This window comes from Miscanthus floridulus, chromosome 6 (genome assembly GCF_019320115.1).
Source record: "Miscanthus floridulus cultivar M001 chromosome 6, ASM1932011v1, whole genome shotgun sequence".
Classification (NCBI taxonomy): Eukaryota; Viridiplantae; Streptophyta; class Magnoliopsida; order Poales; family Poaceae; genus Miscanthus; species Miscanthus floridulus.
In genome coordinates, this window is record NC_089585.1 from 9,713,111 (window position 1) to 9,739,595 (window position 26,485).

Consider the following 26,485-nt stretch of genomic DNA (forward strand, 5'->3'; position numbering starts at 1 on the left):
CCATCTACTTGTACAAAACTACAAACGACGGGGTTTATGATATGCCTCTACTAAAAGCTAGTTAGAGTATATGTTCAAAGCATTTGGAACGCAAGAATTTCACAAGATCCGTGTATAAATTTATAGGAGCCATAGTTCATTTTTCACAGTAAAAATGTTAGAAAAACAGAAGAAGAAAAATCTGCATTTCAAAGAAGACATATTTTTTTAATCCCGTGTTTAATTGTTTATACCATGCTCTAGCGATTTTTTTTTAATTTTAACTCTTTTTTGAAAATAATTTTAAATCTAACACTGACGAATTTTTTTTTTAAAACTAACACTTTTGGCCGCGCCTATTGCCCTGGCGCGGCCAAATGCCTGTGCCGCGCCATACATGCTGGCGCGGCAGAGGGCTGACGTGGCGGCGATCAGGAGTGCTGACCGCTGACGGGGCAGGGCTCTGCCGCACCACCGATCTTGGCGCGGCACTGCCGCGTCCTGATCTATGGCGCGGCAGAGCCGAATATAGCTCCCGCCGCGGCCTTCGTCCTCCCGTGCCCGAGCAGCCGCAGCAGCGCAGCGCAGCGCCTGGCCACCGCCACGCCCGCCTCCGCCCGCGCCAGGCCGCCGCGCGCCACGAACGCCAGCAGCCCGCCCTCCGCCCGGCCTTTCATTGCTGCCTCCCTCCCCTCCCTTCCATTCTCCGGTCGCCTCCGTCCCTCCTCGTCCTCATTTAAGGTAATGATGCACATTTTATTTTCGTTTGTGGCACCATGGTAGATAGGATATTATGAATGGAAGTTAAGATCAGGAGAAAGATTATGTATGAAGAAAGATATTAGTTTAATTTTGTCAATGTTAAAGTTAATTATTTAGTTAAAAGTTTATTTATCATGTATTTTTTTGTTGCTATAATTGTCGGTTATATTATTTTAGTTGCATTGCAAATGATTATATTTTACATTAATCTTCGTAGTTTTGATTGATATTTAATTTGAACCGTTGTATTAGATGAAAGATATGTTTCGAGAGCAGTTATGGCGGAAACGAGGTCGTCCTAGAGAATTGTACCCCGACGCTTCTAGTAAAGATTCACCCGTTTCTCCTGAACTCCCTGTCCCTAACTGTGACTGTGGGCATCCAGCCGACGTGTTTCAATCGAGACATCCGGACACAGCGGCTCGTTGCTTCTACACATACAGTCGTTTCAATGTAAGTAATTGTTTCCATATGTTTTTTTTCTTTATTTGTATTACTAAGTTACTAATATTTTATTTGAATTTTGTTATGTAGGCCCATGAGAGGTGCTTTTTTTAGTGGATCGACGGTGCAGACAAGTTTGACCCCAGGTACCTCTTTTTCGACGATTGGTGGAGGGGGCGAAATCCACAAGAGCACTTCCAGCGGTGGGTTCCACCTCCCCCTAACCTCTCTCCAATGACGGCTAAGGAGAAGCACTTAGCCGCAGTTAGACGACTCGAGGAACCTCCTCTGTGCCATTACGGAGACCGAGCTGTGATAAACTCTGACAATACGTTGGAGTTTGTGTGTTCAAACAAGCATGAAGTAAGTGCAAAGTGTATTTGTTTAAAAGTTGACCTATATGTGTCATGAACTAATGTCACGTTATTTAGGTGTATTCGATGGCGAAGTGTCGTTTTAAGGAGTGATTGTATGGTCCTACGAATAAATGGTCCGAAGAACCTCCAAAAGCAAAACAAAAGAAGCTAGATGAGCACAGAAAGCGAGCTGGTCGCACCGTTGAATCATCGATTATGGTGTCTGATGAGGGAGACGAGGAGGAGGACGAGACTGCAAGACTGAGCGAGCTTATCGCTCTAGCAGAGGCGGCTTGCCGGCGGAGAAGGCTGAGGATGACACTGCCAGACTGAGCGAGCTCATCGCTCTAGCAGAGGCGGGCTTACAGGCGGAGGAGGCTGAAGACGACACTGGTAGACTGAACGAGCTCATCGCTCTAGCAGAGACGGGCTTGCAGGCGGAGGAGGATAACGACGCGTTCTTCACTCAGGCCGCAGAGGCCGTAGATGAAGCAGAGACCGCTTACTACAGGCGAAAGGCAGATCAGGGCAATGCAGGCGAGCCTAGCCACAGCAACAGAGTTGTGGTTGAGGATTGGTACTTGGACGACGAGTTGCTTACTCAGTATGTTTCTGACTGAGGGTTTTTTATTACGCCATCATGTATCATGTACTTGGATTTATTGTACCCATGTATCATGTACTCGGATTTGTTGTACCCATGTATTATGTACTCGGTTTGTAAAACGAACGTAATCAATCGAAATTATCTCAAACAGAGCGCCGTAGCCCACTGGTTCGGCCGCGACGTCCGTGCCGTGCTCGGCGATGGGCGGCCTGGAGAGGGCGGACGCGGCTGGCTCGCTGGCTAGCGTGGGAGCACATGGGCGCGGCTGCCGGCCTGGCGCGGGCGGAGGCGGGCGAGGCGGCCGGCGTGGTCGGCGGCGGCTTGGCGCGGGCGGAGGCGGGCGTGGCCTGCTTCGCGGCGGCTAGGCGCTGCGCTGCTGCGGCTGCTCGGGCACGGGAGGGCGAAGGCCGCGGCGGGAGCTATATTCAGCTCTACCGCGCCATGGATCAGGACGCGGCAGTGCCACGCCAAGATCGGTGGCGCGGCAGAGCCCTGCCCCGTCAACGATCAGCGCTCCTGGTCGCCGCCACGTCAGCCCTCTGCCGCGCCAGCATGCTGGCGCGGCACAGGCATTTGACGGCGTCAGGGCAATAGACGCGGTCAAAAGTGTTAGATTAAAAAAAAATCGTCAATGTTAGATTTAAAATTATTTTTAAAAAAGGGTTAAAATTAAAAAAAAAAACTGGCGCGGCACAGGCATTTGACGGCGTCAGGGCAATAGACGCGGCCAAAAGTGTTAGTTTTAAAAAAAATCGTCAATGTTAGATTTAAAATTATTTTTAAAAAAGGGTTAAAATTAAAAAAAAACGCTCTAGCTAGTTAGGCCACGCAAACTCCGGTGGAACTTGCCGATCACGGTCTTCAATTCACATTAGATAGATTGGTTGAGATAGCCATGATTGGATACCGCACGCAGGTGCTTCCAAGCAAAAACTGTTCCTAGATGACCATATGGAGTACTACTATTGTTGTTTTTATTTTAATTGAAGAGACATCAGTACTTCCCTCCTACTACTGGTAGTTTTCCTTTTCCTTAATGGTGTAATACTGTCAGAGCTAATTCACCTATTAAGCTTAGCTTTTCCTTGCCTCTATCTATACATGATTGCACGTTGAAAACAGTCCATGGATAGGTCCATATGCCCATTGCATTTCTCACACAGTAGTGTGCAAGTGTAACCATTAGCGGAGCCAAGATGAACACCTCGGGGGGGGCTAATCAATAGAGATTTAGAACAAATGTCGAAGATTAACGGTGAAATCACGTTTTTTCTACAGTAAATACCACATAAAATCAGTCTCACGGGGGGGGCTGCTGCCCCCCTAGCCCCCCCCTGGATCCGCCAATGAGTGTAACCACCATATATATGCACCGGCCCTCGGAAAGCAAGAGCATGCAAACAACAACCAGCTGTTCATGCCTTTCTTAAGCATCCAAGAGTCCAAGGCAGACCTAATAATCACGGATCCACCATGATAGTGGACGAATAATTAAAAAGCCGTAATGGGCACATCGCAACACCACCGTCCAATTATCACCGCTCGTCATCGACAAATCGTTCCAACTTGCCTTGCCGCCCCCTGATGTCATCCGCGCCATCTTCAAATTCTTCACCGGGTGAATGAAGGACAGCCGATTGGACGACGACGTCCATTGTCAAAGCACGCTTCTAACACTGGCCATCGGATTGGTGTCGATCTCCACGCATCGGACGGCCAGTAGCCCAGCAAAGTCCAGTCTTATGTTGGCTTATCGTTTAGGAAATTTATCCTTCTCTTTTGCTGGTTCGCCCTTGGCAAAGAATCGAAATTTATCTACCCCCGTCCAAAAAGAAAATGCTTACGCGCCGGAAAGTTTATGTTATTATGTTGTCTCACGGTCTCGGTATGTAGCACGTGCACCATGCTCCATGCATGGTACTAACTTCCAAGTTTAAAAAATAGCACCACTACTTCAAAAATCATTTAGTTTGTTTATTTAGGACTATCTTAATTATGTTTTTATAGGCTTTAGTGCTTGTTCGACTAATCCCTTCTTTTACCTAATAATCCCCATTCCATAAAAGTTAAATGTACAAAATCATTTAGTTCGAAAACATTTACTTAAGCTATACATGTATAATTATATTAAAAAATATTTCCAAAATTGCATAAACTCTAATGACTCTAGTTCAGAATATAATTTTCCAAAAACTTCCGACCAAAGATAAGCATAAAACACAAAACAAGAGAATTATTTTTGACCCCGTGGAGTATCATCGGATATTTGTTATAAAAAAAATCAAGAAACTATCTATTCTATGCGCCTCCACCAAATCACAAGTCGTAACACTAACACACCCGTTAGTGTTGAACCACTAAAAAAGCAGGCACCGGACACAGGGGCCTATTAAAATTTAACTCCCAAACGGAGGTGCAAATCGCAATTTCAGGGAGCATGCGTATGATGGATGGATGATGCATGTCATGGTGGTCATGCACCCATGCCATGCCGCCCCCGAAAATATCAAGGCCATGTCAGCAGCGCCAGGAGGCGATCTCCCACCCCAGCCCACAGCCCAGCCCGAGCCATTCCCGAATAAGTATCTCCCCTCCCCCGCACCCACCCGCCGACGCGTGGGCCCGGACGTATTCTGCGTCCACCTGTCGGTGACTGTAGTGACAGCGTGGGCCTCCACTCGTGGCGCGCGGGTGAAATAACGCGGCCGCACCACCACCACCCACCGCATCGCGAAAAAATCTTTTTCTCGCCTCTCCTCGCTCCCCGCCATTTCTCTCTCCTCCGCTGCGCCTCACCCGCCGCCCCGCCGCGAAATCTGCGCACGGACGCCGCCGGCTGCCCGCAGAGAGCCTCGGATTAGAGCGCGCCCCGTCGAGGTAATGCTCCTGATTTTTCCCGGATTTTTTTCTGTGCGGGTTTCGTGTTTCCGGCGCTGTATTTAGTATTTTCTGCGTTTTTGTCCGTTGATTTACGGCTATCCGTTCGCGGCTACTGGTGCCAACTGGCCGGCTGGATTTGTAGATATTTTTTAGGAGCAGGTGGTTTTATCGGGGTTCTGGTGATAGATTTACTAGAGACGCGGAGGATTGGACGACGAAGAGTTTAAATTTTGGCGGCGAGGTTGAGCTGATTGTAGTTACCAATTTACCATATTTTGTTTTGTCTAGCCTCGGCGGGTCGATGCGTGGCGGATGCACTTGACTACGAATATATGTAGGTTTTTATTTCGGCTACTAGATCCTTAGCTCGTTGATTGCAAATAGTGGATTTGAGTTGGGCCTCGCTATTTACGGTGTCATACCACTTTGTAGAATTATGTTCCTGAAAAAAAATCCGTAGTTACGGTTGTGGAAAAGAGGGTGGGGATAATCATTTGGAATTGTATCTATAAAGGTTGTTAATCCTTTATTTAACATGTCCGCTTCGGTTATCCTGTTTGTTTGATTGTATATTTTTTGACGAGGAACTATAGCAGACAAACCTGAACTTGTACTAGAAATATGCAAGTTGAGCAGAAAGATTTTACCTTCAACTTCCGTACCAGTCATCCTATTCCTACGAATTGTTCATCAGTACAGGAAATTAGGTGATAAGTTGAGTCCTCGAAATTGCTGAACCTTAATGGACAACTTTTTAGATGTTGGCACCTGTATGAACTTTCTAAAGGGTAAATGGCTGATTCCCAAATCACCTTCCCCTTGTGGGCAGTTTCGGAAAAAAAACATCACCTTGAATATTTTAAAATGCTCTTTTACCAAATTGATTGATTCTTCATTTATGTGATCCACAAATGTAGTTTTAAGTGTCCATTTTGGATTGTGGCGCTGAAATGTTAGATAAGTACTGCCTTAAAAATTACTGCCTATATTTGTTGTTAAGTGAAAATTACTGCCTTAAAAAGATGGGACAATGGTCTGTTGGACATCCAAAGTGATAGTTCTTTGCTGGCGGACACCTACTTTGGAGCATTTTGTCAGAAGACACTCTAGTTCGGTGAAATTAGGCCACAGGACAACGCGGACCGGTTGCAGCCGGTTGAGGAGAGAGAAAGCGGTGAAATGACATTCTTGCCCCTGCCGCTTTCTTCCTCCTCTCCCCTTTTCTATTTTTTCTGTTTCCTGTCCCGTTTGCCAGCGCGCCGTCCAGCCCCGGACGTCCCCACGCCATCGGCGGTTGAGGCTACTTCTTCAGCGCGCCGGCCAGCCCCATCCACCACCTCCTCCTCTCGGCCTCGTGCTCGGCCTCCTCGACTCGGAGTTCGAGTTCGGCGACCCTGGCTGGAGTGCAGATGCCACCACCACCGGAAGGGGAAGGGGAGCACGCGTCGGTCGGGGAGGAGGCGCCTGCGCGGCTGCCGGTTGAGGGCACGTGGTGGCGCCGCTGGGGGAGGGGACGGGAGGGGGCTTGCTGCCGGACCCTGCCCCCGCTCCCGGATGTCGACCCCGGAAGCAACGACGACGGCGACTGTGGCGGCCGCGCGGCGCCGACGCGCGGCCGCGACCTCATGCCCCGCCGCGCGCGGTCCATGTCCTCGCTCCGCAGCGTGTCACCGCGGCTCAAGCTGATCAATGCACTCGTCCCGGCGCCGAATCTCGGCCCCGGCCCCTCCGCCGATGCGACCGGGGGGACGCACGGGGAGGCCGCGCCGCCGGTCACCGCCTCGTCCCGCTCGTCCTCGTCCTCCTCCACGTCGTCGTCCTCCTCGTTGGCCGCGTCGTCGTCGGCGCGCGGGTCCTGGCGGGGGACATGCTCCTCCACCGCAGCAAGAGCGAACCAGGCAGCAGCCGTGTTAACTCGCGCGACGCCGGCCCCGGGGTGCCCGCTACCGCCGGCGCTACCAAGCCCGAACGAGCCTGGCCGTTCTCGTCGGCCTGGGTAGCCCCCCTCGACGACGCCATTGCCAGCAATCTAGTATCTATCTGTGACAAGGACGCTACGGGCTCTGCTTTGCCTTTCCCTCCCCTGCTCTCTTTTTCCCCCTATCTATCTATCAATCAAGAAGAATCAATCGACATGGAAGGACGAAGGAATTGAAGACGCAGGAGGCAAGCAGCGGGCGTCGGAGGCGCAGCCGCCCGTGACGGGGACAGGAAACAGAAAAAAAGAGAAAGGGAGAGAGGAAGAAGAAAGTGGCAGGGGCAAGAATGTCATTTCACCGCTGTTCTCTCTCCTCAACTGGCTGCAACCGGTCCGCGGTGTCGCGTGGCCTAATTTCAGCGAACCAGAGTATCTTCTGGCAAAATGCTCCAAAGTGGATATCCGCCAGCAAAAGACCATCACTTTGGATGTCCAACAGACAATTGTCCCTAAAAAGATAAGTGAAAAATTCTCATCCCTTATTTTGGTAATAATTTTGTTTGATCATGCATTTATTGTATCTTAAAAAATTTAAAAGATCTATCAGCAGATTGTACACATTTTTTGTTTTAGCTCCATCTCATTTCTTTTGTTAGTTCCTATATTTGTTGTTTAGTTGCTTCATTCTTAAATATTAATTCTCAATATTATTCATTTCCCCCTATTCTTCTTTTGTTATATATTGCTAATGCAGAGGTTTTCAAGCAACTATGTTTGGGATTGGTTGATATGATACTTGTTCCGTTGGGGGATGTAGACCCCCCCTCTGTGGGGGTTGATTGAAGAAGTTAACAGTACACTTAGGAGAACTTGTGTCTTACTGAAAGTTTCTTGGTTTTGAGGCAAGTAGCATTACTAAGAGTAGGAATTTGGTGGCATAGATGGATGAACTGACTGGCAACTTCAACACGGTGTTGATTACAGGTGCTCTTATTGGTTATTGGATCAACGTGTGTAATTTATTTCTTTCCCTTTGAGAGCCTTTCTAGTTTCTTGGGCAGGCTCTTGAGCTACCAAGCATGTCAGATTCAAATGTGAAGTGGATCGATGGGCTCCAGTTCTCATCATTGTACTGGCCTCCACCCCAGGATGTGGAGCAGAAGAAGGTATCTTTCTTGCTTCTTGAGTTTTGTTGTCTATGCTATAATTTTCACGATACTTGATGTAGATCGCAAACACCTTTGGTCTTTTCTTGTTTGAAGGCACAAATTTTGGCCTATGTCGAGTACTTTGGCCAGTTTACAGCTGACAGCGAGCAATTCCCTGAAGATATAGCTCAGGTACCTCATCTCCTACAACAGTTTAGTATTTGCTGTGGCAAAATGTATGCCAGATGTGTTTACCTTATTTACCCTTTTTTTTGCTTCTGTGCAGCTCATTCAAAGTTCCTATCCATCAAAAGAAAGTCGCTTGGTAGATGAAGTGTTGGGTAATACAAACTTATGGACAATTGCCAGGAAATCCAAGAAAGAATTTGACATATTGCTTTTACTTGCATTGTACAGCAACTTTTGTTCTTCATCATCCGGAGCATGGTCATGCAGTTGTACATCCAATTCTTTCACGCATCATAGATGGGACGCTGTGCTATGATAGGCATGGTCCCCCATTCAGCTCCTTCATCTCTTTATTTAGCCATACTTCTGAGGTGAGGCCATTACTATCGTGGTTAGTTTCAGTTCTCTTTGTGTTGACTTTGAGTTTCACAATTCTATACTGTTTCTCATTAACAATTTTCACCGCAGCAAGAGTACTCAGAGCAGTGGGCCTTGGCCTGTGGAGAAATTCTTAGAGTCTTGACTCACTACAATAGGCCAATATTCAAAGTTGAGCGCCAACATAGTGAAGCTGAATGTAGCAGCACATCTGATCAGGCAACATCTAGTGATTCCACAGATAAGAAATCTAATAATTCTCCAGGAAACGAATCTGACCGGAAGCCATTGAGGCCACTAACCCCGTGGATCACTGACATATTGCTAGCTGCACCTTTGGGCATTCGAAGTGACTATTTTCGATGGTGAGTAATATTATTTGTATTTGACCTTTTTTTGTTTATTGAATTTCCTTAAAGCTCCAGATTATGTATTTTTATCAACAATGTGTATATCATGGACAATGTATACACGGAATTCAACAAACAGCTAGCCATGATAATACAGGAGTAAGGGAAGGAATTCATTATCCAGTCCATACTGCAACCATGTCTGCAATTTACTGATTTCAAGCATGCCGCTAGGAATAGTATGGGGACACATAGTTCAGAAATAACTGGTTACTGTGAAATGATGCAGATACACAAATGGAATTGTTTGTTCTCTGCTGTGAGATGCTTTTCAGCTTGTTGGAATATATTAATTTGCTGCTCAAAGTTAATTGTTTGCTTGAATACACTTCTACTTTGTAACAGAGGCTAAGCACTTCGTTTTTATTTCACATTTATCAGGTGTGGGGGTGTAATGGGAAAATATGCTGCTGGTGGAGAATTGAAGCCTCCAACTACTGGTCGGTAAAATCAACCAGCAAATAATTGTATATTTGCAGCATTACAGTAATATTAAATGTCTCATTTTCCTATATGTAGAGATATCATACTCCCTCTGTCCCTTATTAACTGTCGCCATGGGAAGCGTGCTGGTCAAACTTTCTTAAGTCTGACTACGTTTATAGAAAATATTAGCAACATTTGTATCTCCAAATAAGTTTATTATGAAAATAGATTCAATGATCTATCTAATCTCGAGCCTGGAGTTTGGAGGACTGTTTTCTCATATAATCCTTCATCCCTTAATAGCTACCTCTAGGTTTGTCCTAAGTCAAACTGTGTTAGTTTTGACCAAATTTATAGGAGAAAATATTAATATCTAGGACACCAAATCAGTATCATTAGACCAACTATGAAATGATTTTCACTATGCAGTTATTTGGCGTTCTATATTTTAATTATATTTTCTATAAACTTGGTCTTACTTAGGACAAACCCAGAAGTATCTATATTTTGGGATGTGGGTAGTACTTGATAATGTTTGTTGTGTATGGAAAAAAATTGTAACATATCCCTGGGTGATTTAGCTTGCAGCCGAGGATCTGGGAAGCACCCACAGCTTATGCCTTCCACACCCAGATGGGCTGTTGCCAACGGAGCTGGAGTTATATTAAGTGTCTGTGATGAGGAGGTAGCTCGTTATGAGACAGCAAATTTAACAGCAGCAGCTGTTCCTGCGCTTCTGCTACCTCCACCAACAACACCCTTGGACGAGCATTTGGTGGCTGGCCTGCCCCCTCTTGAACCATATGCTCGCTTGTTCCATAGGTAAGCTCCAGTTCACTGCTGTGCTTAGTCCACTTCCAGATAGTATTTTTAATGGGTTATTTTCTTTTCAGATACTATGCAATTGCTACACCAAGTGCTACACAGAGGTTGCTTTTTGGTCTTCTCGAAGCACCACCATCATGGGCTCCAGATGCACTTGATGCAGCAGTACAGCTAGTTGAGCTACTTAGAGCAGCTGAAGATTATGCTTCTGGCATGCGGGTATGACATACTTCACAGATTATCCTCTGAGTGCAAAATTATCAAGTTGCCTATGATACAAAATTGTCCAACCACATCTTTTTGTGTAATTTTTCATTAACTGTGATACTTTATTTTTTTGTAGCTTCCAAAGAATTGGATGCATCTGCATTTCTTGCGTGCAATTGGAACTGCAATGTCAATGAGAGCTGGTATTGCTGCTGATACAGCTGCTGCTTTGCTTTTCCGAATACTTTCCCAACCAACGCTGCTTTTTCCACCATTGAGACATGCCGAAGGAGTTGAAGTACATCATGAACCACTAGGTGGCTATGTATCATCATATAAGAAGCAGGTATGCAATAATTTTTCTCAAAATCAATTTAAAAGCTTTCTAAAGAAGCTATGGGTACGATGATAGTTCAGACACTAACTACTCTCTAGTGAAAGCACAGCTAATCTTTTCTCTACACAACATTTTAGCCAGTTTTATCACTGTCAAACTAAGTTCAGGGCAGAAGACACCTTAATATGACTATTTAGGGTATTTGATCAGCCAAAACATTGCAGTGAATTGATATAATGTCTACACTTAATCTGTATGTGTATTGAATAAAGAATTTTCACATTTATATGTGCTGATATAGATGGTACCTCAGTTCCTTAAAAAAAGGTGTTTTTTTATGATCTACGATGTTCTTTGAGCCATATATTCTTTGATATAACCCTTTACAATATTCAGCTACTTTGATGTTATAACAACCCAAAGTAGGAAATTAGCTTCCCCTTGATTTATTGCTGACTTGTGTTTGCATTGATCATTTTTCTGTCTGCACCTTTAACTACCGGAAGTTGGAAGTTCCTGTATCTGAGGCCACTATCGATGCCACTGCACAAGGCATTGCTTCTTTGTTGTGTGCTCATGGCCCTGATGTTGAGTGGAGAATCTGTACCATCTGGGAAGCTGCCTATGGTTTGCTACCGCTAAGTTCATCAGCAGTTGATTTACCTGAAATTGTTGTAGCTGCCCCGCTTCAGCCACCTACACTGTCATGGAGCCTGTACTTACCATTATTAAAAGTATTCGAGTATCTACCTCGTGGAAGTCCATCTGAAGCATGCCTGATGAGGATATTTGTGGCAACAGTTGAAGCTATACTTAGGAGAGCTTTTCCTTCTGAAACATCAGAGCAATCTAGAAAGCCAAGAAGTCAATCTAAGAACCTTGCTGTTGCTGAACTTCACACAATGATACATTCACTCTTTGTTGAATCCTGTGCCTCAATGGACCTTGCCTCCCGGTTGCTATTTGTGGTGTTAACTGTTTGTGTCAGTCATCAAGCTTTGCCAGGAGGCAGCAAAAGACCAACTGGTAGTGATAACCATTCCCACGAGGAAGCCACTGAGCATTCAAGATTAACAAATGGAAGAAGCAGATGTAAGAAGAGACAAGGCCCTGTTGCTACGTTTGATTCATATGTTCTAGCTGCAGTTGTTGCCTTATCTTGCGAGCTCGCCCTGTTCCCTTGCATTTCTAAGAACGGATCGCATTCAAATTTAAAGGATTCCATGAAGATTAACAATGGGATCAATAATGAGCCACGCAGTAGCATCAGCTCAGCAATTCTTCATACTCGCAGAATTCTTGGCATCTTGGAAGCCCTTTTCTCCCTGAAGCCATCATCAGTTGGTACCTCATGGAGCTATAGCTCAAATGAAATAGTTGCAGCAGCTATGGTTGCCGCTCACGTTTCTGAGTTATTTCGTCGGTCTAGGCCGTGCCTTACTTCACTCTCTGCAATGATGAGATGCAAGCGGGATCCTGAGATTTCTACCAGGGCATCATCCCTCTACCATTTGATTGACTTGCATGGTAAAACAGTGTCCTCCATTGTGAACAAAGCTGAGCCTCTTGAAGCTCACCTGACCCTTACACCAGTAAAGAAGGATAATCAACATCACTGTGAGGAAAACAATACCAGCTCATCGGATAGTGTCAAGCTGGAAAACAAGAAAAATGGTTTCTCAAGACCACTCTTGAAATGTGCAGAAGAGGTTCTACTGAATGGCGATGTTGCAAGTACATCTAGGAAATCCATTGCAAGCTTACAGGTGGAAGCATCTGATTTGGCAAACTTCCTTACCATGGATCGGAATAGGGGGTACCGAGGTTCACAAACTCTCCTAAGATCTGTATTATCAGAGAAACAAGAGCTGTGCTTCTCTGTTGTCTCATTGCTCTGGCAGAAGCTCATAGCTTCTCCCGAAATGCAGATGTCTGCAGAAAGTACATCAGCTCACCAAGGATGGAGGAAGGTATATTTATGTGTTCTTATAAGCCTGAGTGGTGGTATGAAGTCATCAATATTGTTGTTAACATTCTTTTTTTTTTTTTTTTTGCGCCTTGTTGTTAACATTCTTATGGCTAAATGACAATCCTTGTTTCTCATGTGTAGGTTGTGGATGCACTTTGTGATGTCGTTTCAGCATCACCAACCAAGGCCTCAACTGCTATCGTTCTCCAGGTCACGATATTGCTATATTTGCATGTTTGGTCAAAACTAATTTTGGTTTAAATTTTGTTTGATTTACTTCAAACAAATTCATTTCCCTTTTCTGATTAATTTATTTCAAAACAGACATTCTTTTTTTTTTGGTTTCTGACAAATCTATTTCAAAACACATTTTAACTACAATGGCTACTTGAATATGCACCCGTTTCCTAGTCATCTTTCTTGACGCTTATTTTTTTCTCAGGCCGAGAAGGACTTGCAGCCTTGGATTGCTAGAGACGACGAACAAGGTCAGAAGATGTGGAGAGTCAACCAACGTATAGTGAAGCTTATAGCTGAGCTTATGAGGAACCATGACAGCCCTGAAGCTTTGGTGATACTTGCTAGTGCCTCTGACCTTCTACTTCGTGCTACTGATGGAATGCTTGTTGATGGTGAAGCTTGTACTTTGCCACAACTTGAGGTGACATTTCTTTCATTCATCAGATTTCATAACAGGAGAATACCTTTAGCAAAAATCGTCTGTTCTGTTCCATTATGTTCTGCTGTCATTAAACATGACCAACTTATCATTTCCATGCACTACAAACTCGCATGATATATATGCCTGCTGACTGTCGTTTTGTCTGGTGGATACATGCAGCTTCTCGAAGTAACTGCTCGAGCAGTCCATCTTATTATTGAATGGGGAGATTCAGGTCTATCAGTTGCTGATGGCCTTTGTAATCTGCTAAAGGCATGCCCTCTTTATCTACTCTCGTTCTCATTCATTAAAATGCCAACCATGCATCCTTCATAACTCAGCAGGTTAACTGAATATGATTTGCAGTGCCGTCTATCAACCACCATCCGCTGCCTTTCTCACCCAAGTGCACACGTGCGCGCGCTCAGCATGTCTGTCCTCCGTGACATCCTGAACAACGGATCGATGAACCCCAACAAGATCATCCAAGGGGAACAACAGCGGAATGGCATCCAGAACCCGTCCTACCGGTGCCTGGCCGCAGGCATCATCAACTGGCAAGCGGACGTTGAAAGGTGCATAGAATGGGAAGCCCACAGCCGCCGTGCTACCAGGCTGACGCTCGCCTTCCTCAGTGCGGCGGCGAAGGAGCTCGGCTGCCCTCTCCCGTGCTGACAAGGCCAGTCCCGGATCTGACATCGGCGGCCACTTGACGGCCAGTGCTGGCAGCTGCTGCATGCAGGGCCGGCGAGTAGGACACTAATCTCTCGATCAAGGACGACTCGCCGGTTTGTTCTCACAATATGTGATTAAACTGATATTAGATGGTGTTTCCAAAGCATATACGGGGCTTGCTTCCATGATGCGATTTTATTTCAACCTGACGTCAGATGTTGTACAGGCATATTTAACAGCCTGAGTTGTACGTAACCTGTATGCTTGTAACTTTGTTAAATATGCGGCCTGTTCGCTTGGTCGTAAACGATCGTAAATTTTCAGTCAGAACAATATTTTATTTTACACCAAACCAGCTAGCAGTAATAATCTATGATCATATATAATCATTTTAGCCCTAGCCGAACAGGCTGATGGTTACTGAAGAAGCAGAACATACCTTTTTCTATTTATATACTTGCTATATATATGAACGGTAAATATGAACGACAGAACGAGGACACGCCTTATAGACATACGTTCTGATTGAATCAGCAAGTCACTGGTTGTGGGCAGTTCCGAATGGAAAGCTGAATGCTGTGTGTAAGTTGCTGACCTTCCGCAGTTAGAAGACGGATCATCCGTTAAATTCCCGCAAAACCACAGTTAAGAGGAGTTGGAGATTGTGGGCGTTCATACGTTCGTTGTGTAAAGATTCAGATCACATGAACGTCTTTGGACAATGCTAAATGATATGTCTTGTACGCATTTGGACTAGTGACAAATGATATGTCTGATCGTGGCGTTTAATCTTTGCGGTGCGATTGGTACTGCATGAGAAGGGGCATGAGAATTAATCATGGAAGTTGATGGAGGGAATTATACGACAAGTCATGATAAATGGTGATGATGCCCCAATCTCCTACAACTAAAAAGAATAAAGTGTGGACACTGTTTTGGTGCGACAATTACCTTGGTTCATCCGTCGGCCACCCCATACAATCGATCCCACCTCCTACGTTGTCCAACGGACTAGCGATAAAAGAAAAGGCGCTTTAGAAAAAGAAACTGTCATCCCTGTGATCCCCACCTGTTTTGAAGGAAACAAATTGATCACTAACAATAATCATGCATGAAACAATAATCATGCATGGAAGGAAACAATAATCGTGCATGGAAAGAAACATCAGTGGTGCCAAATAAAAGATATGCAGGTTATACATGGTGAGACTGGTGAACCTTCTGCAATTTCCTAAACGAATATTCCCACCATTAGTATATAGGTCAATTTCCCTACGTTTCTTCGTACTTCCATTAGCATATAATATGAAGTATTGTTGTGTTCATCACCACTTCCAGTTGACTACTCTCATTAGCATATACTTTCTCTACCCAAAATATAAGTCGTTATGGGATGCGTGCAGATCAAACTTTCTCAATTTTGACTAAGTTTGTAAAAAATACGTGTAACATTTATATCTCTAAATAAGTTTATTATGAAAATATATTCAATGTTCTGTGTAATGATACAAATTATGTATTATAAATATTAATATTCTTTTATATATAATTGGTCGAAGTTAAAAAAAATAACTTCTCGGGAAGCAAGAATGAATTATATTTTGTGACAAAGGGAGTATATGAAAGTAGTGTTGGAAAATATTTTAACAATCAAGTTCATCTCTGTCCGATTGGTAAGCTTAGACATCATAATAGCATCAAAAAATTCGACTCTCATGGACACCCTCATGGATAAGTGCAAAGCATCCCAATCCTACAACATATACAAATGGCAATCTTAAAATTATGATATTTTCAAATGGTGGACAATAAAGACCATCTTAGACGTTCTGGCATTAGAGTATATACGTGCAGACATATAGGCATGGTGGTGTAAGTGAGCAGCCAGCAGGAGTCGAGAGTCAGGGGTGTTTGGATCCTAGACTAAACTTTAGTCCCTGTCATATTGAATTTTTAGATATCAATTAGGATGACTAAACATGATCTAATTATAAAACTAATTACATAAGTTGTGGCTAATTCGCTTGCCAGCGCCGTGTACAGGATGGTATGGAGATATGGTGAAACTTATTCGTGGATTTGTTGGCGCACGAAAGAAATAGATATCGGAAATCTCTTCCTGCCGGTATAAAAATGATCTTATCCGCATCACGGAAAGTTCTACACAGTAGAGTTTGTGAGCTACGACGCCACGCTTTCTATGTAAATTTCACGAACTTAGTTTTTTGGATTAAATGTCACTTTAACGTCGGTCATATACTTTTACAGTATTATTATCTTATCGTGTGATCCGTGTGTTTTTAGTACAAAAGTTTAGCTGCCCCGTAGCAACGCACGGGCACAAAACTATTTGCATATATACTCGAACCTGTGTGTACATGATTATATGGAGATGCAGCGAAACTTATTCATGGATTTATTGGCGCATGAAAGAAATGGATATCGTAGAATTTTTTTTGCCGATATAAAATATTATCTTAGCTGTATCACGAAAAAGTCTATACAGTAGAGTTTGTGAGCCTGCGACGTCGTGCTCTTCGTGACTGTGTTAATTTCACGAACTTTGCTTTTTGAATTAAATGTCACTTAACAGTATTATTATCTTATCGTGCAATCCGTGTATTTTTAGTACAAAAGATTTAGTTGTCTCGTACCAACGCACGAGTACGCTACCTAGTCTTTCATTAAAAACACAATTCCTATCCAATTACCACCTCTCCCTGGAGAATTGATTAGTAGAAGTTTGGTCTCTGAACTCTCGTTCCCTTTCCCATCAAAATTCCCACTCCCACGAATAAGTAGAAGATTTCTAAACTCTCAATCCCTTCCCTCCTTTCAATTACTTCCAACCAAATGTGTCGCTGATCACCTGTTCTTATAATTAGAAATGCCATCTTCGTGTATCACAAAACTACCTAGCACTGTCAAAGTTCTGTTAGATAATTCACAAACGTCTAACTTGACAATCTACAGTGATATTAGAATCATGCAAAGAACTTTGCAACCATGAGTCTGCTGTGTTCACAGTTCTCGAGAACGCCCATTCCAGATTCTAGTTCTGGGTTAGATATTCATAAAAAAATATGTTTGAACTTCTACACTTCAATGCCACTTTGAAAACAAATCTTACAAGACTTCCTGGTCAAATTATGGAGTTGGAAAAAAAAGATGAAACGCTGCAACTGCGAACGCATCTTTTACAACGAATGACAGAATGCAGCAAGCAAATTCCTTAAGAAGAAACCACCACCACAAAGTGCTCATAAACAGAGCATAGCTTTGCACTTGCCACACAAGGAAAAGACTGGTGCTGAAAGCGGCAGTAAAACCAACCATTATACTGCTTCCAAGTTCCAACCTTCGCAATCAACATATTTGTCTCCCAAGAGGGCTTCTGTGTGCCATGCACATTCTGTTAGTAAGGGTTGATAATGTCTACAAATCAATATCGCTGGAGCTCTGCACGAGCCACATGGAGACATAGCTGGTGGCAAACACATCATCTCTAACCGATGGGCTTCTCGTTCTTGGTCAACAAATATTGAGATTTTTTTAGGTTTCAGCCAGTGAAGATCACATCTTGATGCCTTGAACAAACCAAGATAATTGCTTCCAATTTTCATATGGTTCTCAAGTTCAAGGACCATCACAATGCATATCCATGGAGGGCTCAGTTAAATTGCAATTCACAGAATCCTGATTTTGTGGCGACCGGTTGTTCCGAGGCCCATTTCCGTTGGGACATGAGTTGATGGGACCATACCCTGAAGACTGAATCAAATGATTTGAGTGGAAATTTTGCAGTAAAGGGTCAGGAAGAGAATTTGGGACGCCAGAATTGCTTGTCTGGTCTGTTTCATCCATCCGGAAGTCAAGCGCAGCAGCTATGTTCCCAAACGAGAAGGGGTTGCATTGAACATTTGCAGAAGGGGTGCTATGTGTTTGCTGTTGGCTTGGATGCTGCGGAGATGCTACAGGATCCTCTCGGCAGTGCTCAATCTCATTCTGCATACAGAAGAGAAAGCATCAAGGACTTGGGACATATGGATACTGCTGAAGCAGTAGCAGGAACTACACTAAAAAGACAACAATTTTGTCTCCAAATGAGGTCTCAAGGCCAAGATGGTTTCAATGGAAACAGGCAACAGCTTTAACATTTCACTTGATAAATTATTGCTTTCTGGTGTATGTACTGATATATGAGTCTCAATTAGACAGCATTGAGCTTACGTGTAGCGTAGCTATCATTTTACAACAGTTTCATAGTTTAGTCTCAGTAGCACTTTGAAGCTTAACAAGGCACTAGCTATCATTTTACAACAGTTTCATAGTTTACTCTCAGTAGCACTTTGGAGCTTAACAAGGCACAATAAAATCCAAGTCATATTGTAGAAGATTGTGTTAGAATCTGATACGGCGTTGCCGCCGTGGAGTACGCAGGGGAGAATGGAGAAGGAGCTGAGACTGAGAATTGGAACGGAGAGGGTAGCGAGGCAATGGCGCGGTGGGGGTGTCGCCGGCGGCAGCGGCAGAACCGCGCACAGCCACCGTCGAAGAGGAACCCCACCCGCCTGGGAGGTTCTATTCTTCTTCGATAACTGATTACATCCTTTCTAAGCCACCTTTATAGTTCAGGTACTTTCCTAACAAACCAAGGCTGAGATCCTAAAAATCCTCCTAACTTATTGACTTCTAAAAACAACTAGAGGCGTCTTAGCCACTGCTGGAAGCAGCACGCCTGGCCCTGCGCCGGTACTGCCGGCCTACAAAAGAGTCCACAACATTTCCCTCCTCCCCAACAAACAGCTCGTCCGCGAGCTGAAACAGCGGATAGCGCTCCTTAAAGTCAGCGATGGGCTCCCAAGTAGCATCAGCAGCGGTGCAGCCATCCCACTGCACCAAGAGCTCCCACCGCCCTCGGTTGAGACGCGCGCGAACCACTCGAGAAGGAGTAGGAACCACACGTCCCCGAAGAATGGCTGGCAGAGGCATGATTGTAGCAGGTGGAGTGCCGTCGTACTTTTTCAGCAAAGCTACATGAAAGACATCATGGATGTGTGCCTTCGGGGGCAGCTGCAGGCAGTAAGCCACAGCGCCCAGCCGCTCAACCACCTGATAGGGCCCAAAATAGCGTGGAGCAAGCTTGGAAGGAGAGGCGGATGTAATGCCCACAGCTGTCCGCTGATGGAGACGAAGCAGTACCCAATCACCAACAGCGAACTCCACATGGCGATGCTTCTTGTTGTGGTGCTCCCGCATGGTGTCCTGAGCCAAGGTGAGGCGTTCACGAATCTCTGCCAGGAAGGTGTCACGGTCACGGAGCTGACGATCCACAGCAGCCACATGGGCCGCGCTTGGAGTGTAGGACACAAGGGCCGGTGGTGCCCTGCCATAGACCACCTCAAACGGCGTGGCCCGAAGCGCTGATTGGTACGAAGTGTTGAAGCAGTACTCCGCCCAAGGCAGCCACTGCAGCCACGAACGAGGGCGATCACCAGCTAGGCACCGCAGGTACATGACAATGATTCGGTTGGTGACTTCCGATTGACCGTCCGTCTGGGGATGAAAGGCCGAGCTCCGTAGGAGCTTGACACCGGCCAGCTTGAACAGTTCCTCCCAGAAGTGGCTGGTGAAGACCGTGTCGCGATCACTGACAATCGAGCACGGAAAGCCGTGGAGCCAGACGATGTTGTCAAAGAAGGCCCGAGCGACGGACTGCGCGGAGTAGGGATGGCTCAAAGCCACAAAATGAGTCATTTTGGAGAAGCGGTCGACGATGGTCAAGATGACCGACTTCCCACCGACCCGTGGAAAGCCTTCGACGAAATCCATGGCAATGTCGCTCCAGACATGGGTCGGCACCGGCAGGGGCTGTAGCAGACCAGCTGGGTGGAGATGGTCCGTCTTGTTGCGCTGACAGACGGCGCACCCCCGAACGAAGTCGCGGACCAGCCGATGGGCACAACTATTGTAGAAGGAAGCCTGCAGCCGATGGAGAGTTTTCTGGACACCCTCATGGCCGGCCTCATGAGCATCTCGGAGCAGCTGCGGCCACAATCGGGAGGTGTCTAGAACTAAGATACGGCCATTGTAGAGCAGCAAGTCGTCGACGAGTTGCCAGCCGTCCAGCGCTGTTCCTGCAGCAAGCTGGTGGCGAAGGTTCCTGGCCGCTACGTCATCCTGCTGCTCAGCACGCAGGGTATCAAAGTCGGTGAAGAGGGGCCCGGAGAGAGCCAGGACCGCCGCCTCCTCTTCACGGCGAGACAGTGCGTCCGCGACGGTGTTGAGCTTCCAAGCGCGGTACTCAACTGTGAGGTCGTAGCCAAACAGCTTGGACACCCACGTGTGCTGAGGGATCGTCATCAGGCGCTGGTCGAGGAGGAACTTGAGGCTCCAGTGGTCGGTTCGGATGGTGAACGCCCGACCCCAGAGGTAAGGGCGCCAATGACGGACAGCCTTGACCAGCCCAATGAGCTCGCGCTCATAAGCTGGCAGCTTGGCATGGTGAGGAGCAACTGGCCGACTGAAGAAGGCAATGGCGCCGTCACCCTGGTGCAGCACAGCGCCAAAACCAGCGCCAGACGCATCGCAGTCCACAACGAACCGCTTGGCGAAGTCTGGAAGCTGAAGGAGAGGCGCAATGATCAGCGCAGTCTTGAGGGCGAGGAAAGCCGCTTCGGCCTCCGCTGTCCAGGTGAAGGCCTCCCGCTTGAGGAGAGCAGTGAGTGGCGCTGCGACACCACCGTACCCGGCGATAAACTTCCGGTAATAACCGGTGAGGCCGAGGAATCCGCGCAGCGCCCGGACCGAGCGGGGTTGTGGCCACGCCTCCACTGCAGCGACCTTGTCAGGATCCATGGCGACCCCCTCGGCTGTGATAATGTGACCGAGGTAGGCCACAGATGGCTCGCCGAAGGAACATTTGGAGCGCTTGGCGAAGAGACGATGGTCGCGCATCTGCTGCAGCATAGCGTTGACATGTTGTAAGTGCTCAGCCCACGAGTGGCTGTAGATTAGAATATCATTAAAAAAAACCAGAACAAAGTGGCGAATGAATGGTTTGAGCACATCGTTCATGAGCGCCTGAAATGTCGCCGGTGCATTGGTGAGGCCAAAGGGCATGACAAGGAACTCGAAATGCCCGCGGTGGGTCCTGAAGGCAGTCTTGGCGACGTCGTCCGGATGCATGCGCACCTGGTGGTACCCGCTGCGTAAGTCGATCTTGGTGAAGAAGCGGGCACCTTTCAGCTCGTCCAGGAGCTCGTCGACCACCGGAATCGGGAACTTGTCTTTCACGGTGGCGTCGTTGAGGGCACGGTAGTCGACACAGAAGCGCCAACTGTCGTCGTGCTTGCGGACGAGGAGCACCGGGGAGGAAAATGGTGAGGTCGACTCCCTGATGATCCCTTGGCCGAGCATGTCCTCGCACTGCCGCTCGATTTCGTCCTTGAGGAGCCACGGGTACCGATACGGGCGCACCGCCACAGGTGGGGTGCTCGGCAGGAGGTGGATCCTGTGGTCGTGGCGGCGTGGTGGCGGCAGGCCACGGGGCTCCTCGAAGATGTCGTGGTACGACTGCAGCAGCTCCTCCAGCACCGCACGGGAGTCGGCGATGACGCGGGCGGCCACGCCCCGGCTGTGCACGCCGGTCTAGTGATGGGAGCGGCCGTTGTACCAGAAAGACATCGCCAGGGCGCCGAAGTCCCAGACGATGGGCCCCAGCGTCCGTAGCCACTGGACACCAAGGACCAAATCGAAGCCGCCCAAGTCAACCGCGAAACAGTCGATGGAGAAGGCCTCCCCACCAATGGTGACCGGAGTAGCGAGGCAGACGCCCGGGCTGCGCACCCGGTCGCCGTTGGCCACCATGACGTTGAGGCCAGCGCGCGGCGTGACGGTGAGACCCAGGCGCTGCGCGAGCGTGGAGTGGATGAACGTGTGGGTGGAGCCCGTGTCCACCAACGCCCACAGTTGGACGCCGCTCACTGTGACCTGCAGTAGCATAGAATCAGCGGAGTTGAGGCCGGTCAGCGCGGAGAGGGATATCTCCAAGTCGTTGATCTCGCTGAGGGGGTCGTCCTTGTCGTCCGCCAAGTCCATGAGGAAGACGCCCTTGGCGGCGCACTTATGATCCTTGCTGTACGGCTCTGGGCAGAAATAGCACTGCCCACTTTGGCGTTTCTCCTGCATCTCCGCAGGCGTGAGGCGGCGAAAGCGTGGCCGCGGCCCCTCCGTCTTGCCATCCTGCACCATGGCGCCAGAGGCAGCAGTGGTGGCCGACGCAATTGCCCGACGGCTAGAGCCCTTAGGCGCCGCCGAACTGTTGACAGCAGAGGCCTCCGCTTGGCGCTGCTCGAACGCCCGCACGAGGCTCATGGCCTTCTGAAGATTGGCGGGGTGCTGCATATCGACATCGTGGGCCAGTGGCTGACCCAAACCTCCCGTGTAGAGATCAATCACCGTCCGCGTGGCGAGGTCGTCACAGCGCGCGAGCAGGGCCAGGAAGCGCTGCGAATAGTCCTCCACGGTGCCTATGCGGATCAAGGCCTTGATTTCCGCGATCGAATTGGTGCGGATCGGCGGCCCGAAGCGGAGGTTGACGAAGTCCACGAAACACGGCCACGGAACCATGCCGAAGTCGCGCTCCATTTGGTAGTACCACTCCGCCGCGGTACCGTCGAGGTGCAGGGATGCCATCCACACCTTCTCATCTTTTGGAACACGATGGCCGAGGAAGAAATTGTCGCATTTATTGAGCCAGGTCAATGGATCCGACTCCCCATTGAAGGTGGGAAACGGAATTTTGGGTGGCCTGTGCGGCTCGCGACGTCGATCGAGGAAACGGCCTCCACCGCGGTCGTTGTCGCGATCCTAGTCACGGTCGCGGCCTGCTCGTCCATAGTCGCGGGCGTCGTAGTCGTCGAAGCCGCGGTCGGTGTAGCCGCGGCCGCCGCGGTCTTCGTAGCAGCGCTCGCCGCGGTTGTCGTAACCCCGCCCACCGCGATCATCGTGGCCGCAGCCGCCACGATCGTCGTAGCCGCAGCTGGAGAAGTCGCGATCGAATGCGCCGCGGGCGAAGCGGTCCCAGTCGCGAAGGGCGCGGTCGCGAAACGAGACCCAGGCGCGATTGCGCTCGATGTCGGGCGCGTCGTCCTCCACATCGTCATCGCCACTGAGGTCGTCGTTCCCGCCGGCGCCCTTGCCGTCGTTGGTCTTGCCGGTCTCCACGCGCGCTAGACGAGAGTCGTGGGAATTGAGACGGTTGTTGATGGTGGTGAGTTGGCCCAAGATGCGATCGAGTTTTGCGTCCATGGCCGCAGGATCAAGAGTGGTGCTGGACATGGAAGTCGATGCACCAGGGATGGTCTCTGATACCAAATTGATACGGCGTTGCCGCCGTGGAGTACGCAGGGGAGAATGGAGAAGGAGCTGAGACTGAGAATTGGAACGGAGAGAGTAGCGAGGCAATGGCGCGATGGGGGTGTCGCCGGCGGCAACGGTAGAACCGCGCACAGCCACTGTCGAAGAGGAACCCCACCCGCCTGGGAGGTTCTATTCTTCTTCGATAACTGATTACATCCTTTCTAAGCCACCTTTATAGTTCAGGTACTTTCCTAACAAACCAAGGCTGAGATCCTAAAAATCCTCCTAACTTATTGACTTCTAAAAACAACTAGAAGCGTCTTAGCCACAGCTGGAAGCAGCACGCCTAGCCCTGCGCCGGTACTGCCGGCCAACAAAAGAGTCCACAACAGAATCACGTCTGCAGACAGATTTATTGTAACATTATGTTCTCTCTTACTAGATTCACAGATTACTTTCGTAAACAGTACCTCTTATTATGCAATGCACATATTTCAGTTCTAGCAAGTTCAACTATTGAATTCCTATCATCAGGTCAAAAGCCTAAAGTGAAAAGCTGTGACAACATACAAATCTCTCAACACTTAATACTAGATTGGTCTGTGGTCCTTGCATATGACATATGGCATCAACTTAGTTTATCGATAAGGTTTTATAGGTGTTAGAAAAATTGGCGGAGACAAGATGTTCACATAACCTGCAAGTATGCAAGCACAGCAGCAACAGGCACCTCTGAAGCTTCTTCAAGCTGACTGGACAGCCATTGATGTACATTTTCCTGTCAAAGCTCCATGAAGAGGATTGATTAGTCAACGACACGTTCAACAGAAGTACTATTAGACAAATCCCAACAATTATGCTACTTTGTATCAATTTAAGTTTCAGAATTCAGACAGAGGCATTTGCAGAACATCTACAAGGCTTCAGCCCCTTTATTGTTCAAGGACAACCAGCCCACAAGTCTTGATTAGCTTGTGTTCTTCACTCCTAACCCATTTCAAAACTCAAAAACAAAAAATGTACATCAATTTATCACGTTTTACCCTACTCTGCACACATCACCCAAAGATTGACACCTACTTTGGCCCCAGATTGCCTCTTTATTGTGCAGAGATCGCTGGAGAAATTGTTGAGAGCAATCTATTGATACGCAATTCGTAACTCAACATCTCCAAAACTATTGCGCTATAACCCCGTTTCATTTCGGACTAACCAGCTACAGCATGTAAACTTGACAAACCGGTGGCACGTTCCGCCCAAATTCTACTATCCCATACTGAATTCTCCGCAAGAATTCAGAAAGAGCAACAAATTCCCCCCGTCCTATAACACCATCAACCCCGGAAAAACCGAAGCAAGATCTCATCTCCCTCTAGTCCTCTACCCTCCGCGTAATCAGACACCAGCCCGACCGCCAAGAACAACTCGCGATCGCAGCTTCCGCACGACGCGGGCTGCCGATCGGAGGGGAAACGGGAGGGAAGGGAACGCACCATGGCCCGGCGCTCGCCCGCGACGAACGACGCCTTCTGGTGCGCAACGGCATGCGCGTACACCTGGGACAGCGCGTTCGCGGCGCCCCGGAACGCCAGGTGCACCTCCTCCTCCGCCTCCTCCTCCTCCGGCCTCCGCTTCTTTGCCGCGTGCGCCGCCATCTGACAAGGCCCTCCCCCTCCCCCGCTGAGCCCGGGAGAAGCCGTCGGCAGCGGCGAGTCGGCGACGGCGAGGAGGCGGTGGAGCAATCGCGTGGCGAAAGGTGTCGCGAGTGGCGCTGGTCTACGCCAGCTCCGTGGACCCGGTGCTGGTACACCGCGCCGGCGGAGGCATTTTAACCGCCCGTCCACGTGGGCACGGCCACGCGCCACTGGCTCCCAAATCTGGGCCGGCCCAATAGGCCACTGGTTTCGTTTGATGGGCCCTTACACAGACCTACTCCCTCCGTAGAGTGTCCCGGCCCATCACGTGTCGACGCGTACACGTTTCTATCTACGTATATACAATCTGAATACATACATACACCAAGAGAAAATTTGGCGCTGATAAGACGAGTGGAGGCGGCAAGCGAGGCCACCAGTGTTCACTTCAAAATCTCTGAAAATTTCCACGTCTCCCTCCCTCCCTCCCTCCTCTCGCGTCCTCCCCATTCCATCCGCGCGCCCGCGCCGGCGGCCTCGCTGAATCTGCCAGCGCTCCCTCCGGCGGTAACGGACTAACGAGTCCTGCGGCGGCGCTCCTCTCCGGTTCCCCTCCGCCCTCTGCGTCTTGCTCTGTGGCGACCGAGGCCGACGCTCCGTCGGTGTCTCGTCGGGCGGAGCGGGCGGAGCTAGGGTTTCGCTGCTTCAGCCTCAGGATCGGCGAGATCTAGGGTTTCAACCTCTGGTATGCCTCCTCTGTCCCCCTCGAATTCTAGCGTGCCGGGTTGATGCGGGTTGGGACTTGATTCGTGCGGTTTCGGGGTTCTGAACCGCTGGATGTTGAGTAGTACTCAGGGATCCGTATACCTAGGTTTATGATTCGGCTCACGTATTTGTGCCCTACTGCTTTTGGATTGGGGAAGGAACCAAAGGTTTCGCGTTCACGCCCCTCCTTTGTTTCTCTGGATCCAGGAATGAAATATTTTGTTAGTGTAGAAGTGAAATCGCTGGAAAATAAACTCTTGGAGATTGTATTCCGTTGATATCACAGTGCATGGAAGAGCTCGATTGTTTGAAATCATAACTTCTGATCAATTGGGTGCCTTTGTGCAAGAAAATTCAGAAGCTGTTTTCAACATTGATCAGGAAATCTTAGTACTGTAGGAAACATTCGATTGATAATATCACAGTGCATTGAGGAGCTAGAATATTGGAAATCATAATTTCTAATCAACTGCTTTGTTTTGTACAATAAAAAAACATAAATTGTGTTAAACAGTGGTACAGAATTTTAGTACTGTAGGAGTGGACATTTTA

At 47.9% G+C, this 26,485-nt stretch overlaps 2 protein-coding genes and 2 pseudogenes across 7 annotated transcripts; 3 read left to right on the forward strand and 1 right to left on the reverse strand.

Annotated features, from left to right (window-relative positions):
• Positions 1 to 993: 993 nt before the first annotated feature.
• On the forward strand, positions 994 to 1,652 carry LOC136460192 (uncharacterized; annotated as a pseudogene).
• A 3,216-nt stretch (positions 1,653 to 4,868) lies between these two features.
• Positions 4,869 to 14,494, forward strand: LOC136461623 (protein GIGANTEA-like). 4 transcript variants are annotated; one of them, XM_066460904.1, is made up of 16 exons: positions 4,869 to 5,025; positions 7,701 to 7,930; positions 7,996 to 8,112; positions 8,209 to 8,286; positions 8,381 to 8,435; positions 8,512 to 8,654; positions 8,752 to 9,026; positions 9,453 to 9,511; positions 10,079 to 10,319; positions 10,391 to 10,541; positions 10,666 to 10,875; positions 11,373 to 12,836; positions 12,977 to 13,045; positions 13,278 to 13,496; positions 13,677 to 13,769; positions 13,863 to 14,494. In XM_066460904.1, the coding sequence occupies exons 3-16, from the start codon at positions 8,026 to 8,028 to the stop codon at positions 14,169 to 14,171; spliced, it is 3,453 nt and encodes a 1,150-aa protein (XP_066317001.1). In that variant the 5' UTR covers positions 4,869 to 5,025; positions 7,701 to 7,930; positions 7,996 to 8,025; the 3' UTR covers positions 14,172 to 14,494. The 4 variants fall into 4 exon arrangements, with proteins under 4 accessions (XP_066317001.1, XP_066317000.1, XP_066317002.1 ...); XM_066460903.1 differs by having other exon boundaries at positions 8,008 to 8,112; XM_066460905.1 differs by having other exon boundaries at positions 7,701 to 7,848; positions 7,931 to 8,112.
• LOC136461625 (uncharacterized) lies at positions 5,019 to 7,694 on the forward strand (annotated as a pseudogene).
• Positions 14,495 to 15,451: 957 nt separating the features above from the next.
• Positions 15,452 to 25,320, reverse strand: LOC136461624 (uncharacterized). 3 transcript variants are annotated; one of them, XM_066460909.1, is made up of 4 exons: positions 25,028 to 25,320; positions 24,232 to 24,312; positions 18,014 to 18,176; positions 15,452 to 17,942 (listed from the first exon to the last, which is right to left on the reverse strand). In XM_066460909.1, the coding sequence occupies exons 1-4, from the start codon at positions 25,187 to 25,189 to the stop codon at positions 17,842 to 17,844; spliced, it is 507 nt and encodes a 168-aa protein (XP_066317006.1). In that variant the 5' UTR covers positions 25,190 to 25,320; the 3' UTR covers positions 15,452 to 17,841. The 3 variants fall into 3 exon arrangements, with proteins under 3 accessions (XP_066317006.1, XP_066317005.1, XP_066317004.1); XM_066460908.1 differs by having other exon boundaries at positions 15,462 to 18,176; XM_066460907.1 differs by lacking the exons at positions 15,452 to 17,942; positions 18,014 to 18,176 and having other exon boundaries at positions 21,794 to 24,321; positions 25,028 to 25,167.
• Positions 25,321 to 26,485: the final 1,165 nt, after the last annotated feature.

Excerpts from the sequence above, each read along its gene's own strand:
- LOC136461623 (XM_066460904.1), top strand. The coding sequence starts at position 8,026 with ATGTCAGATTCAAATGTGAAGTGGATCGATGGGCTCCAGTTCTCATCA. Across the intron at positions 8,655-8,751 it reads TATTTAGCCATACTTCTGAG|CAAGAGTACTCAGAGCAGTG; the intron begins GTGAGGCCATTA and ends TTTTCACCGCAG. Across the intron at positions 9,027-9,452 it reads CGAAGTGACTATTTTCGATG|GTGTGGGGGTGTAATGGGAA; the intron begins GTGAGTAATATT and ends CACATTTATCAG.
- LOC136461624 (XM_066460907.1), bottom strand. The coding sequence starts at position 22,868 with ATGGCATCCCTGCACCTCGACGGTACCGCGGCGGAGTGGTACTACCAA.